We start from the raw sequence: 17,426 nt of genomic DNA on the forward strand, positions 1-17,426 counted from the left end.
CTCTTTTCTGTTTGCTTGTGGAATATGGAAAAAGTTAACTTTTTAACACATTGATCACACAGATCTAGCCCTCTGATGCATGGTTATTATTGATGCCTGTAGATCTGTTCATATTTTCTATGTTAACAATCATATCATCTCCAAATAATGACGTTTTGCTTCTCTGTTCTCAATTATTAAACATTTTATTTATTTTTCTTGTCTTACTGTACTGGTCAGGAACTCCACTAAAATCCAATATACAAGCAATTATCGTGGCTATCTCTGTTTTCTATCTTGCTTCTGATTTTAAAGAGAATGTTTAATATTTTACTATGTAAGAATATTATTTTCCATATATTTTTTATAGGTAACTTTTATGATGACAAGGATGTCTCTCTTGAGTCTTACTTTATTAAGGTTTCCTTTTCTTTTCTTTTTAAAATCATGAGTGAGTCCATGTTCTTTTTTATTATGCAACACTGACTCTCTGCATGGAATGGATCTATTTCACAAATGAGAACCACAGATCATCGTTTTGAGTCAAAAAGTACCTCAACTTCACTAAATCGGTACTACTTATAACCAAAAATTATGAAATAAATTAACTTGTAATTTGTGGTTGTAAACAAACACTGGTAAAATCTTACCTTTCCTTCTCTTCAACTTTTGTAAAAAGTTATTAAAATAAGAGATGTGAGATTACATATTATTGCACAAAACATCAAATTTCCTGGGAAACTGTCAATATTCCAAACATTTAGGATTTTGCCAGTATAGGCTATTCTTATCCTCTTTAAAATTTAATTATAATCTTACATGGTAAGGTAGCATCCCATCACAACAGCTTTATTCTCAGAGCATGCTAGTTAAACAACATGAATGAACACTTCCTCTACTTGAGAAAGAGTCTTAAATGAAGAAGATTAAATATTAATTGGTTCTGGTCTCTGATATTAAGGACCTTGCAATTAAAATATATCGTTGATAATTTCTCCCACTTTGCCCTTTCACCATTAAGTTAGTTAGTCACTTCACTGGAGGAAGTACCTGATTCTGTAGAGTACACTGTGCTTGGTTGATTCATCTATATGGAAGACATGGTTGGGTGGGTACCAGATCCTTTCTGTTTCACTCATTAAAGCAAACATACTATGATACACAGGTGTGATTCCTAGGAAAAAAGCAGAAAAAGAAGTGATAGTTAAAAGTACATTTGCATAAAATCTATCATCTGTAATGGGGCTGAAGTAACAACTCTTCAAGTCAGCACAAAACACAGTAGCAGTCACAATCTTTTGGTTCAACACTACTCACAATGAATTCTTAATTAAGCATCTTTTTTCCCTTATATTTTAAAATTTGATTGCTGGGATTCTTTCAAGTAGATTATAAAAAACATTTTATCTAATTTTTTAGTTGTCCTCTATACTAGGGTTGACCCAAAGTCGTGTGTTTTAAATAATAATAAGGGTACCAAATAACTAAAATATTTAGACATCATTGAGTGCTTTAAAGAGACTATCAGTTTTATTTTTAAATGTCAAGTCTTACACAATAAACTAGTCATTATATCCTGTTCACTATTTAAACATACAACGAAAAATTTTAAATGTCAACTTAAAATGCAAGAGTGTGTGATTTTTCAAAAGATATTTTAAGAGGTACATTAACAGAAGACTGAAGGCCACTGAACTTTTTAACACCTAAGTCACACAATTAAATAATGCATATTATTTCTAAGCACATAGCGAACATTCACACATCCACACAAATACATACCAGCCATGTGGAGACTAAAAACAAGTCTCCAAAAATGCCAGAGAATAATCATACATATCATGTTTTCTAACCACATCAGTTAAATCAGAAATGAATAATTAGGGAAAAAGAGTTTTTAATCCTATAGATTTGTAAACAGAAGTCTCACAGAAAGTACTTTTATTCTAATAATGTTTTCATTCTTTTCAACTGTAGACAAAATGACACCAACTTGACACACTGACAACATTTAAAATTTTTATTTTAAGTTATTAACACAACTGTATATTCATAAATATGTTACAAAAACATTATTCAGTAACAACTTTTAAGCTATATCCTTGCATTCATTCTTTTTTTTTTAAATAGACTTAATTCTTTTAGAGCAGTTTGAGGTTCACAGCAGAATTGAGCAGAAAATAGAGTTCGCACACAGCTCTCCCCACCCACACATATATACTCCCCTACCCTCAACATCCCTCATCAGTGTGGCACATTGGTACAATCGATGAACCAATGTGGGCACATTATTATCAACCAAAGTCCATAGTTTACATTAGGGTTCACTCTTGATGTGTACATTCAATGGGTTTTGACAAACCTTGCATTCATTCTTGAGTTTACAAATACTTCTAAATCTCCCACAGGTCACAGGAGAAATTATTAACAGAAACTAAAAAGCATTTATAATGAATGATGATCAATATCGTGTATTAAAGTACAGAATTTAACTAAGTTACACTCAAGAGGAAAAACCATAGCTTTAACCTGCTTATATTAGAAAGTAAAAGAGAATGATCTAAGTTACCTAACTCAATAACAAAATGATTCCACATTCTTTTATTTACTTCCTCTCCTCTGTGCACAAAATGTGTCACATAGCCAGTGATCTAGGTGCATAAGAAACAGAGTGGGAGATGAAATTGCCTAGAAAGGGGTCATAAAAGACCTGATAAGAGATTGCCTTGAAAGAAAATACTCAGAAGAGAATCTTAGCAAAAAAGCAGCAATTAGTTTAAATGTAATGCAAATAAAATTGTATATGCGACCATTATTTCTAGCATATGATGAGAGGGATATTTTTCTGAACAAGATGATGTCATGATTTTCAAATCATAACATAATGACACAAAGCAGGAAAAGTGAGCTCATACTGACGAATCATAAGGATTTTTTTTCATAAGGATATTTTTAAATAATGAATAATGATTTCTTAACATAAATAAGACTCCATAACTTAATGACAGGTATCAAAACAGGAAAATAAATGCATCTATATAAATTGGCATAAAGGGGTCAGGAGATGGGGATACACACCAAAAGAAAAATGGTTAGGTCTCTCTGCAAACAAAAGCAAAAGACAGTACTTATAATTATGCTTAATCACACTATCTTATTTCAAAATGACAACTATATATTAATAGTTTTTTTTTCCTTAGTAGTTCATGTTAACTGGGTTGTCCTAGAAAGGAAGAAAAGGTAATGACACTGTATTTGAGATACATATACTGAAAAGATTGGATCTCAAAGAAACCTCAAGGTCATTTTGTCTCTCTACACATCAAGTCCAAATTATTTTTATTTATCAATAACACTTCAAAGTGTTTCTTCTTTTCCAAGACATTACCAGAATCATGATTCAATTCCATATCATTCTAGACCAAGAACAGTCATCATTCCACTAATATTAACAATCTCTATTCTATAATATGCACAAGATGGGTATGGAAAATACAAAAATGAAAAATAATGCCAAACTTTAAGGATCTCACAGTGTAGTGGATGACACACAGAAGCCACTGAAGAATTATAACTCAAGAAAGTAAGTGCAATGATAGTAAAGACCACAAGAAAACACAAAAGGACAGAGAGGTGACAAAGATTCTTTGCTTGACCAAATTTTAGTCAGGCTCCTCTGAACCCTCTCCCTAAAAAGTCCCAACCATGTTATTTCCTGGTAGAATCCAGTTTAAGCAGAAATCCTGCTTAAGTTCATTTAGAAAGAATTATCTACCTTTCATATCTGATCAAATTTCTCACTCCTATTATCCCCTAGGTGATATCTGATCAACATGGCCTGCTCAGCAAGAATCCTCTGTTAGGCTGGTTCAGCCAGAATCCCACCTTGGACTTAATGTCCCTCTTAGTAATTTTCCACTCATCAATATCCCCACCCTACTTGCTCCTTGGCTATAAATTCCCACTTGTTCAGACCGTACTCAGAATTAAGCCCACTATAAACTACATTGGAGTAGCTTCCCCTACCACAATGGCTGTTTAAATAAAATCCATCTTTATCACTTTAACTTTTGTCTGCCTCTGGTTTCCTTTAATAGAGGTAGAAAAATTATCCAGAGGGTCAAGTTGTGTAAAGATTTCAACAAAGGCTTCTGAAGAGATAATGCATAAGATGAAAGCACATGAGGATTTAGCTATTCTATGTAATTGCAGGCAGAGTATATAAAATATGCACAGGCATGGAGGATCAGCTGCAAATGCTCGTGGAGCTAAAATGGTTACACAGAAAAGAGACATGCTGTACAGAATAGAGTTACAGAAGGATGAGCATATAACCTGGCTGGACCAAAATAGCTTTGTTTTATGCCTCCTGTCACAGCATAACTATTAATAGCCTACCTTTTCATATTGAAAGTGTCCCAGTTTGAACAGCAGTAACCCAGTTATATAATGTCAGCTTAGAGTTGGATATAGGTTAAGTCTGAGCTCAGCCATTTGCTAGGTAAATTTGTGAGAGTTACTCTCTCTAAACCCATATTTCATCATCTACAGAATAAGGAAAAGAAAACTGAGTTCACAGAATAACTGAAAGGATAAAATGTGATAACATGAATAAAGTGCTTAGCAAAGTATATGGCACATAAACGGGTTCCATTCTAAAGATTCCAGAAGTATAACCTAACTGGGCTTTATAAACCTATATAAATAAATAGGTTTTTTTTGTTGTTACCCCAAGTTGAATGAGCTTAGACCAATACTTTTCAAACTTTAATGTGTGTAAGGATAATCTGACAACTGTCTTAAAATATGGATTCTTACTCGTTGATCCTGGGAAGGGGCCTGAGATACTGCATTTCTGACAAAATCCTTGATGATGCTGACACTGCCAATCCATGGAGCACTAGCAGCACACTACCCACTGCAGAAGACAGGGTTAGTCAACAAGAAGTAGAGTCAATAAACAAAGTCAAAATTAAAGCACAAAAAATAACAGAATAGGAGAAACTGAACAGAGTATAAAAGGCATGTGAGGTGTGTCAATTGGACCTAATTTACATGTTGAAGAGATAATGGCCAATAATTTTCCAAAACTAAGCAAAGATACTGACCTACAAATTCAGCAAGCTCTGAAAGCTCCAAGCGAGATGAAGTCACAGAAAACAACACCAAAATGAAAACCAATAAAACCAACCAAACCAACCAAAAACCAAAGTCAAACTGCTCAAGATAAATAATAGAAAAAGTAATTTTTTAAGTAGCCAAAGAATAAAAATGTTTTACCTTCAAAGGAGTAATAAAAATACTGATAGGTAACTTTTCAGTAAAAAACATGGAAGCCAAAAGACAATGAATGAAATGACATCTTAAAAATACTGATTAAAAAAAAAAAGCCACTATAGAATTTTATACCCTGTATAAAAAAGGCAAAATGGCAAAAAGAAAAACATTTTCAGATAAACAAAGAGCTGAAGGAATCTGTCACCAACAGATCTGCAATACAAGAAATATTAAGAGTTCTTTAGGCTGAAGGAAAATGATGACAGATGGGAGCACAGAACTATAGGAAAAATAAAAAACATCGGAAAGGGCAAATATAAAAGAATAATGACTATTTAAAACAATAATAATAGAAGCACTCTGTATATTTATGATGTATACAAAGGTAAAATACATGGCATCAGCACCAAATGAGAAAAGAAGTAAATGGAGTTAAACTGTTAGAAAGTTCTTGAACTACTTGAAAAATAACATACTAGCTTAAAACTGTAATAAGCCAAAAATGTACATTATAATATCTAGGGTAGCCACTAGAAGAAAAATACAAAAACTAGTACAAAAAAATCTAAAAGAAGAGATAAAGTTAAAAAAAATTGCTGATCAACTGAAAAAAAGGTAGAAAAAAGAAACAAAATAAAAACAGATGAAACAAATAGAAAACTAGTAACAAGATGTTAGATTTAAGCACAAATATGTCAGTAATTACATTACCCATAAATATAAATAAGCCAATTAAAACGCATACCCTATCAATCTGGACCATATTCAATTCATATTATTTATGAGAGACATACTTTAAATGTAAGGGTACAGATTGGTAGAACCTAAAAAGAAGAAAAATGGCATACTATGAAAACACAAAGGAAAAGAAACCTGATGAGTCAACATTAGCATCAGACAGAAAAGAACTTTAGGAATAAGTATTAGTTGAGATAAAACAGAGCACTTCATGGTGATAAGAGGGCCAGTTTAGCAGGAAGACATAAGAATATTAAATGTGTATACAACCAATAACATAGCTTCAAAATACATGAAGTAAAACAGAACCAGGAAGCAGAAACAAATTCAAAATCTCTCATACTGGGAGAAGACAAAAAAATAAAAGGACATAAAATTTAAAAACTAACCAATTGAAATGTAGTTTACATTTAGAGAACACTACACCTAGCAAGTGCAGAATATATACCACTTTCAAATGTATGTGCATCATTTAACTAGACAGTTGGAACATTTAACAAGACAGCTGATAATCTAAGTCACATTAAAAGTCTCAGCAAATTTCAGAGTATACACTATGACCATAGAACATTAAACAAAAAAAAATCAGTAAGGATAATTTTTAAATCCCCAAAAGGAATCAATATCCAGGTTTGCTATATTACCTAAAATGCCCAGTTTTTAACAAAAGGATTATGAGACATGCAAAGAAGCAGGAAAGTATAATCCTTGCACAAGAAAAGAGGAAGGCAACGGACACTGCCTGTGAGAAGGCCCTGATGTGCCATTCAACAAAAACGTCAAAGCAATCATTATAAATATGTCCAAAGAACGAAAAGAAATCATGATTAAGGAAGTAAAGGAAAAGTGACATCGGTGAAAATGGCATATTCCTATACAGCAACAACAATAAACTGTAAACTATAAAAACTGTCAGAATCAACTTCACGAGAACTCTGGGAAATAGTCAAAGATATTCAGCAACCAAACAATTGCTGAGTCAGGGAAAAAAACGGCAAGAAAAATTGGGAGCATTTCTACTTTCCTCCCTGCTCAGGAAGGGCTGAAAGATGGAAAATGGTATTTCCAATGTGGAACTTTGGTCCATGGCTGTGGAGTGAAGAGAGTCAACCTTAACGTCAAGGAACTGATTTTGTCTGTTTTGACCTGACTGGAGACTGACAGAAAAACTGTTTGCAAGAAGTACATCTATGTTTCACGTCAGTTGGGACAGAAAAGCAGCTGCATAAGGTAATTCTAGGAAAACATTGGAAGGCAAATGACTGACCTGCTTCCAACTGGTTTTAGAGTTGAGGCAAAAAACAGACATGCTGAAAACCAAAGAGGATGCTGGGCAGTAAGTTTCGTTGTGAAATTAAAGCACTGCAAAGTACCTACGTATACTAGAGAAAAGGAAAGCCATATGCATATGACCAAGGAAGGACACAAGAGAAGTCCCTAAAGCTTTCACCTCAGGCTGATCTTTAGGCTCAGCACAAGCAGAAAGAGAAGTCTAAGGCAAAGTTGTAAACAGACTTGTTAAATAATGAAGGACTGATCAGAGTCAATGTCCAAAGACAGCAAGAGTTTTCTTTCTTTCTTCCTTCCTTCCTTCCTTCCTTCCTTCCTTCCTTCCTTCCTTCCTTCCTTCCTCCCTTCCTTCCTTCCTCCCTCCCTCCCTTCCTTCCTTTCTTTCTTTCTCTCTTTCTTTCTCTCTTTCTTTCTTTCTCTCTTATTCTCTTTCTCTTCTCTCTCTCTCCCTCCCTCTCTCTCTCTCTCTCTCTCTCCCTCTCTCTCTTTTTTATTTGGCTCTAGGATTTCAAGGAAATCACTGTCAAACAAAGCCTGACCACAAGCTAAAGGAGCAGAGACTTCAGAAAATGTGAAAGAAAAGCAATAGAAACCAACCAAAATGAAGCACACAGAGAACTAAGACTGAAAAAAAAAAATGCAAAGGTGATTTGTCAGAAAATATCAAAAGGTCTAAATAGTGAGGTAGAGATGAGAACAAGAAAGGACAGAAATGTGATGAAAACTATAAACCCATAAATGCAAGAGGCTCAACTAATCACAAACAGACAAAACAGGGAAATCTGCTAAGTACATTATAATTAAACTTCTGAAAGCCACTGATAAAAAGAAAATCATAAAAACCATCCAAGAAAAAAGATATATTAAATACAAAGAAACAAAGATAAGAATGACAACTTTATTTCTCAAAAGAAACAACTTAAGCCAGAAACAGGGAAAGAAGTACTGAAAGAAAACACTGTAAACAGAATTCTATACTCAGCTAAAAATGTCTTTCAAAAATAATGGTAAAATAAAGACTTTTCCAACAAACAAAAGCTGAAATTATTTACTGTACTACAAAGAAATATTAAAATAAGTTCTTCAAACAACAGAAAAATGATACCAAATGGACATTTGAATTCACACAAAGGTTAGATCAAAGACTGCTGAAGACTGTAAATATGTGGATAAATAAAAAAGACATTTTAATCTCTTTAAGAGCTTTCAAAATATTAGAAATGCTAGTTCTAACTCTAGATAGGCTGGTTTTAACAACAATTCTACCCCAATGAGATCTGGGTTACTGTCCTCTTATCAAAAGAAGGCTGACAATGGCTTCCAACATCATTTCATGCCCTTCCCTAATTCTCTTACTTACTTCTCTTTCTATAACAGAGCCAAGCAATTTATTCATTTGTCAAATGATTTAGGGTTAGATGGCTCCACTGAGCGTTGGCTTGGCTGAATGAATGCTTGAATCATCTCTTGATTGGTCACAATTTTTAGTGTTAAAGTTTAGGTCTCTGAGAACTCTACTTCCAAAACCTCTAAAAGGAATTCTAAGATCAGGTTAAAAAATAAGAGTCATTTGGACAATTTCATCATCTTTAAAAGAGAAATAACAATAGTACCTTGTTGTGTGCCAATCTCAGTCTATCAATAATGTTACTATTGGCCAGAAGTGCCTAAATACTCACCTGGGCCCGAGGTGAGCCCCAGCAGACACTTCCCCTTCTAGAGTCAATGCTGTGGCTGGACCAGCCTCTGTGGGTCTTATTATGATTACAAGATGCACTTCAGCAATAAGCATTAGGGAACTTTGAAAAATACAAGGTTTATTATTCACAAGTCGTGGGCCACACAGCAAGGTCACAGGTAGAGAGTAAGTATGGACCTGGGGTTCTGTCTTTATTGGGATCGAAAGTGAGGTGCCTAGGGTTTCACAGGTTTATTTTTTGATTGGTGAATTTGAAACATAAAAGCAGGAATTAAAGCACAAGATAGGAAAAGCAAGAGGTCAGTCAAACTGTCAGTTATCTAAGTCAACCAGACGTCTCTAAAAAAAGGAACTTCATGGGTGGGAAGGCTTGGCTCTTTATCTGGTCCTATAGCTGGCAATGTGTTTATTTAAGATGGATGTCTTTCAAATGGCTACGTTCACAATCAAAAGCTTAATGTCAGATACTTACATTACAATAAAAAAGAGTTAACTGTTAGATGCTGCTTACACTACAATACCTATTACACACCCTATTGTTTTAAGAGCAGAATAACACACATAAAGTACTTAACACAATGTCAATAAATTTTAGCTAGCTAAAAGAAATAAATGGTGTACAGATACAACTCCAAATTCTCCCCTTTGGGGACTGCAAAAAGAATAGAGATCATTTTATAAAGTACATTTCCCCTAAACATTCTTACACTTAGAGGTTACTACAGATCAAGATTCTTCATTAAATACAGTATCTCAATATTAAAACTATTTGTCATTTATAACTTATTGCAAATTATTTTATCATCAAGGGCAACAAAGGGTCATTAACATAAGCTTTGCCTTCAGCTAGATACAATAAAGGGCTTTTGGGGATGGGAAGACAAAGGAATATGAAGATACTAGGTACCTGAGTAGCACAGTCAAGGAAGAACAACTGACAAAGGGCTCAGAGAGAAATGGGAGATTTTCAAAAGATAACTCTACACAGCCATTTTGTCTAAACATTGCTTTCTCTGTGCTTGGGAAAACACCTCATACCATATCTTTGACATATAACTTATCAAGGCTGTAGAAAGGATATCAGAATAATTGTCTTCTCAGCTCATAGATTTTTGAATCAAGCAGAATAACCTCTGGACATGATAGAACAGAGAGAGAGTCTGAATTTTGAGCTTCATTTAAAGACACCTTTGGGTATCCTCATGGAGAAGGAGAAAGTTTATTCTGAATACTGAAGAAAGAAAAATTATTTGTGGCCAAGAGAGAAAGTTGTAGTAGACTACATTATGGTTCACAAATAGTCACACTTTTCCTCCCAAACCCTGAGAGGACTACCCCATCTGAGCAATATTGGCTTGGCCATATGACTTGGCTTGGCCAATGGAATCTGAACAGACATGATAGTGTGTTATTTCCATGCAAAGGCAGTAGGAGATATTTCAAGTTTCCAGTAGCCCTCAAGTCTTCTTGCCTTTTACCAGAAGATCATGTCTCAGACTGGGGGTTCTCCTTTCAACCTGGAATCCAAACTGAGAACAAACATCTACCAGTTACCTCAGTTTACTATATGTGCTATGAGCCAAAGCCATCTATATGTGGTATTACAACTTCTCATGTGATTTCAGATAACTTTCTTTCCACAACTTAACAATGACTCACAAGATGCAACCTTTCCAACACCCATTTCCACAAGCAAACTTTATGACTTTTTTAAGGTAAAGTGCCACATATATATTGCAGTATTTATATAATTTCTTACCATTTAGCATGTGTTGTTTTATTAAGTTTTGTTTAATGTCACAACATTTACAATGTTGTGCCCCAACCTCATTTTTCCTATAAACCTTGTGGTTTTTATTGTACAATTTTGTAGAGCATAGTGCATTTCAGGAACACATATGTCACATTATAACACAACTGACTTCATCTTAAAAAAAGAGACACATAAATATCCATAATCCAAAGAGACAAGTTCTATAACTAATCCACATAGGTGTAGAAAAGCCAATGAGCTAAGGTGATATCTTAACCTTACTGATACAGGAAAAAGTGGGGGGGTGCAAGAGGATGACCACGTCCCAGGACCCTCCAAGCAAGAAGGGTCCTTCACTTCACACAGGAAAGAATTCAAGAGCAAGCCATAGTTCAGCAAAAAGTAGATTTATTTAGAAAGATGTACACAGCAGGGGGTGTGGGTGTTTAAAGTAAAGGCAGACACTCCATAAACAGAGTGCAGGCCATCTTGGAAGGAGGTGGGGAAGGAGAGGGAGAAGGAGAACGAGAGAGAGAGGCATGGTGTTGCTAGTTTTTATATGCTAACAGATGAGAAGGCTGTTTCAACTACACTGGGGAAGGGTCAGGGATTCCTAGGAATTGGGCCACTGCCCCCTCTTTGACCTTTCATGGTTAGCTTAGGAACTGTCATGGTACTTGTGGGTGTGTCACTCACCATGCTAGCATATTACAGTGTATATAATGAAGTTCAAGATCGACTGGAAGTCAAACCTCCTGCTATTCTGGGCCTCCAGGTTTATTAGGAGTTGACTTTTTCACCATCTTGGTGTTAACTGCTGTGTCATTCCTTTAATGGCTGTGTCAACCCCCTTCCTTCCATCTCATTATGACCCGATCATTTCCCAAAAGCCCACCACCAAAAACAACTGGAGGAATAGGTTTCAACACATAAATCTGGGGGAGACAGACACAGACATTCAGTCTACAGCATTCTGCTTCTGCCCCCACTAAATTAATATCCTTTTCATATTCAAAATACATTCATGCCATCCCAACAGCCCAAAAATGTTAACTCATTTCAGTATCAACTCAAAAGTCTAAGTTCAAAGTCACATCTTAATATCATCTAAGTCAGATCTGTGTGAGACTCAATATACAATTCATCCTAAGGTTCTCTCCTGTGAACCTGTGAAATCAAACAAGTTATGTACATCCAAAATACAATGATGGGACAGGAATAGGACAGATATTTCCATTTCAAAAGGGAGAAACAGAAAAGAAGAAAGGAGTTACAGGTCTTAAGCAAGTCTAAAACCCAACAGGACAAATTCCATTAGAACTTAGGGACCATGAATAATCCTCTGACTTGATACTCTGCCCTCCAGGGCCACTGAAGCAGAGGTCCTGGCTACAAGACACAATGAGGCAGCTTTCCTGCCCCTCCAGCTTTATTGGGCAGAGGTTGAACACCCAACGCTTCCGGCTGCCCTGCCCCCACAGATTTGGTGGCTCCTGTTCTCTGAAATCTAGGTGAAGTCAGACATGCCCCCTGGGGCTGTACATTTTCTATTGGTGGAGATGGCTTACTCTATTGAAGTTTGTTGCCTACACCCTTTGGAAAGGCAGCTGCTACACCTGAGGCTGCCAGAACCACACCTTGCACAACCAAGGAGATCAGCATCAGCAGTGCACCAGCAGATCCCTCAAGGTGAGACAGCACCAGGCAGCAAGCTCAGGGTCTCCAAACACTAGCAGCATCTCCCCTGAAATCACTCTGCCTCTAAGGCCCTTACACAGCCCCTGCGATAAGAGGAGTAACCCTGATTTGCCTTTAGGGCCATTCTTCCATTGATTTATGGAATAGGACCTGGCTTCTGTTGATATGTCTTATACATACTAATCTTAACAAATGGTTGCTTGGACACACTCTAGTGTTCTCTTCTGAACAGGTTTTCTCATCTTTTGCGTAGGTGGGGAATTTTTCAAATTTTTAAGTTCTGCTTCCTTTTTGCTTAACATTTCTAGCTTCAAGTTATTTCTCTCTTTTCAAAGTTTACTATATTGACCTAAAACAAACAGAATGACAGATATTTCTCCACAAAAGATGAATTTATTTCGGATTAGCAGAGAACTGCAATTTGGGGTCTACTATCATGGCAAGACATATGAAAATTCTGCCACAGGAAGGAAGGAAGAACACTTTACAGACAGGAAAAGAAAGTTGGGAGGGCTACAGTAAACAAAGAGCCCATGGCTTTTCATTGGCTGAATCCTTGCCAGGAAAGAGGAGGAGTCTTTCTTCCTCCTGTGGGGCTCTGCTATCCTTACAAGGTATAAGAGCTCCCCCTTCTGGTCTCCTGACTCTATTTTGAGGTTTCTGTTTATTAATTTTTAATAACTATATCACAGGAGTCAAGACATACCTTCAACACTGTGCTTAGAAATTATTTCAGGTAAATATCCAGTTTCATTGCTCACAAGTTCTACCTTCCACAAAACTAAAATATGAACATAACTCAGGCAAGTTCTTAGACACTTTACAACAAGAATCACTTTTCCTCCGGTTTTCAATAAAATGGTCCTCATTTCCATCTGAGATCTCATCAGAATGGTCTTTACAGTACACACTTCTACCAATATTTTATGCAGAATTACATAGGTATTATCTAAGAAGACAGAAGTTTTCCCTACAGCTCTCCTCTTTTCTCTTTGAGTCCTCACCAGAATTCATTTAAAGGTCTGTTCACAACAATGTAGGTTTTTTTCTAGCATGGACTTCAAAACTCTTCCATTACCCATTATCCAATTTCAAAGCCACTTCCACATTTTTAGGAATTTGTTATAGCAGCAATTCAAAGCAGACTTACCATATGATCCAGCAATCCCAATTCTGGGTATATATCCAGAGGGAACTCTCATGCAAAAAGATACATGCACCCCAGTGTTCACAGCAGCACTATTTACAATAGCCAAGGCATGGAAGCAATCTAAATGTCCATCAACAGATGACTGGATAAAGAAGCTGTGGTATATTTATACAACAGAATACTACTCAGCCATAAAAAAGAATAGAATAATGCCATTTGCAGCACCATGGATGGACCTAGAGATCGCCATTCTAAGTGAAGTAAGCCAGAAAGAGAAAGAAAAATACCATATGATATCACTCATATGTGGAATCTAAAAAAAAAGAGTAGAAAAAAAAAGACACTATGAACTCATATACAAAACAAAAAAAGACTCACAGACATAGTAAACAATCTTATGGTTATCAGGAAAGGGGGTAGGAAGGGATAAATCTGGGAGTTCGAGATTTGCAAATGTTAGCCACTATATATAAAAATAGACTTTAAAAAAAAAGTTTCTTCTGTATAGCACAAGGAACTATATTCAATATCTTATAATAACCTTTAATGAAAAAGAATACGAAAACGAATATATGTATGCATATGCATGACTGGGACATCATGCTGTAAACCAGAAACTGACACATTGTTAACTGACTGTACTTCAATAAAAAATAAATAAATAATTATTTTTAAGAAGAAAGACTCTTAAAAAAAACACACACTTCCCAATACCATCACATTGGGGAAGTAGGTTTCATCAACACTAATTTTGGGGGGACATAAACATTCAGTCTATACCACAAATTTAACACAGAATTTACCTTACATTCTACTTTAGTGATATTCTCATTTGAGATGCAAATGAAAACACCTGTCAGCACAGAAGCATAAAAAATTATATTATACATGTACACTGTATTAAAGTAGCATAATTAAAGCAACGACGTACTAATAGAAGAAAAACACTGGTCAAAAAAGAAGAAAAACAATGTTCTTTAGTACTTACCACAAGCTTTAGAAGCAGCAACACAAATTTCTTCTGCAACGTACTCCCCAGGTGGAAACTTTAGATACTCTCCCTCAGCTTTCCCAAGGGAATGATAAAGATACACCTGTAGGACTGGATCTATTTCCTTCACAGAATTAGCATTTCCAGGAATATCACCATTCTGATGTATAGGGGATGCAGATGTTCCTTCCATTTCTGTCATTGTAAGGCAAGCCATTCCCAAGCAGAGTCTTCTTCAGAAAATTTGCCTATAAGAGAAAACATTAAAGTTGAAAATGAAAGTGATATTGGTAAGTTATCCTTCACGTATAAATAAGTCTTCACTGACAGCAGTGATTCTGTCAAATTCATTAACTGAATAAATCTCATGTACAGGCATACGTCAGAGATACTGAGGGTTTGATTCCAGACAAGTGCAGTAAGTCAAGTCACACAGATTTTTTGGTTTCGCAGTGCATATAAAAGTTATGTTTACACTACACTATAGTCTATTAAGTGTGCAAAATATTATTATGTCTAAAAAACATTGTATATGCCTTAATTAAAAAATATTTTATTGCTAAAAAATGCTGACCGCCATGTGAGCCTTTAGTGATTTGTAATCTTTTTGCAACAGTAACATCAAAGATCACTGATCACAGATCACCACAACAAATATAATAATAATGATAAAGTTTGAGATACTGCAAGAATTACCAAAATGTGACACAAAGTGAGCACATGCTTTTGGAAAAATGGCAATGATAGACTTGCTCAATGCAGGGTTGCCACAAACTTTCAATTGTAAAAGACCAGTATCTGCGAAGTACAATAAAGTTGAGGCATGACTATACTACTATATATGAAGCACAAAATTATAAACTTCCTGTGGACAAAGAAAATAAAACTAAAGCTTATGCCCTGAGGAACCACAATATAAATATGCAACACTAACAAAACAAACAAAGTCAATTACAGACAACAAAAGAAGAGATTCCACAAAACAACAAGATTTCTCAACAAATGGATTATTCTGCTAATTGCTTATTGGTATCTGGAAATGCAAAATAACATTTCAAGCTGGGATTAACTGATGAGCTTTATTAGAGGAAGTCATATTTAAAACTTGAACCAATGGACTGAATTTAGATGGATGGAAGATGAAGAACATTCTAGGAGTGGAACTGTGCTGAAAATAGAAAGATACATGTTTAGTAACTTGGGGGGGGGCTGAGTGAAGTATTTAAGAAGTTATACCACTTAGGAAAGGATTAAAAATGAAAACTTATAACAAAATTGCAGCTACATACCCAATATGCATTTTCCCCTTCTTCCTTGATACAGAAGCCCAGTGGGTAGATACAAAAGTACCTCCCCATCCCACCCTCCAAAAAAATTCTACTTCCCCACAGGCAGATAGCCATGTGAACTAGTTTCAGCAAATGAGATTTAAGTGAAAGTTGTTGGGTGGTACTTTCAGGACCAGTCCTTTAAAAAATGCTGACTTAGCTGGCATGCCTCCTTTTGCTTTTTCCCTTTCATCTTTCTTTATGAATCCAAGTATGAATATAGAGTAGGACAATCACCTTAAAACCATGAGGCAACCATGAAGGAAAGACCAGGAGAATAAAAGACCTGGCAACCTTAAGCAAGCAGAATCAGTGTCAGGAATCCCCTACCTACCGCCAGACACCTTTTTACTTGCAAATAAATACAATCCTAACTGATACAGTACAAAATATAGGAAGGTCCAAATGACAGACGAAAGAATTTAAACTTTATCCCATAGTCAATGATGAATTAGAAAGGTGAAGTGATGCAAATGACAAATGCTGCAGAGGCTGTGGAGAAAAGAGAACCCTCCTTCACTGCTGGTGGGAATGCAGTTTGCTGCAGCCACTGTGGAAAACAGTATGGAGATTCCTCAAAAGACTAGGAATAGACTTACCATATGACCCAGGAATCCCGCTCCTGGGCATATATCCAGAAGAAACCCTACTTCAGGATGACATGTGCACCCCAATGTTCACAGCAGCACTATTTACAATAGCCAAGACATGGAAACAGCCTAAATGTCCATCAACGGATGACTGGATAAAGAAGATGTGGTATATTTATACAATGGAATACTACTTAGCCATAAAAATCGACAACATAATGCCATTTGCAGCAACATGGATGCTCCTGGAGAATGTCATTCTAAGTGAAGTAAGCCAGAAAGAGAAAGAAAAATACCATACGAGATCGCTCATATGTGGAATCTTAAAAAAAAAAAAAAGCATAAATACAAAACAGAAATAGACTCACAGATATAGAATACAAACTTGTGGTTGCCAAGGGGGCGGGGGGGGTGGGTGGGAAGAGATAGACTGGGACTTCAAAATTGTAGAATAGATAAACAAGATTATACTGTATAGCACAGGGAAATATATACAAGATCTTATGGTAGCTCACAGAGAAAAAAATGTGACAATGAATATATATGTGTTCATGTATAACTGAAAAATTGTGCTCTACACTGGAATTTGACAAAACATTGTAAAAAGATTATAAATCAATAAAAAATGTTAAAAAAAAAAAAAAGAAAGAAAGAAAGAAAGAAAGGTGAAGTGATGGAAGCCACTGCAGTAGCCTAGCCAGTACTAAGATCCTGAAGTGACACAGCAACCGCTGGATGATGAGAGGTAATAGAAGATGATGCAACCTGATGACTAAGCAAATACAGAAGCCAAAAGTAAAAGACAGTAGAAGGATTCCAAACTTGGGAGATCTGTAATACCATTATTAACAATAAGGAAACAAGGATTTTGCCCCTTGACTTAGGAAGGTGAGGAGAATAAGGAGTACTGTGTTATACACACTTTCATTTAGG

General features: G+C 35.7%; 1 protein-coding gene across 4 annotated transcripts in view; it reads right to left on the minus strand.

Moving 5' to 3' along the window:
• JAK2 (Janus kinase 2) overlaps positions 1-17,426 on the minus strand; it is a 168,333-nt gene that overhangs the window by 45,019 nt on the left and 105,888 nt on the right. For 3 of the 4 annotated variants that reach the window (XM_031449763.2, XM_031449762.2, XM_010995238.3), the window contains 2 exons: positions 14,573-14,823; positions 1,030-1,153 (listed from right to left, as the gene is read on the minus strand). In XM_031449763.2, the coding sequence (XP_031305623.1) occupies positions 1,030-1,153; positions 14,573-14,792 (344 nt within the window). In that variant the 5' untranslated portion in view covers positions 14,793-14,823. Of the gene's footprint in view, positions 1-1,029; positions 1,155-14,572; positions 14,824-17,426 lie in introns of those variants that run through there. The other variant, XM_064490239.1, reaches the window with a different exon arrangement.

The sequence above is a fragment of the Camelus dromedarius genome, chromosome 10 (genome assembly GCF_036321535.1).
Source record: "Camelus dromedarius isolate mCamDro1 chromosome 10, mCamDro1.pat, whole genome shotgun sequence".
Taxonomy (NCBI): Eukaryota; Metazoa; Chordata; class Mammalia; order Artiodactyla; family Camelidae; genus Camelus; species Camelus dromedarius.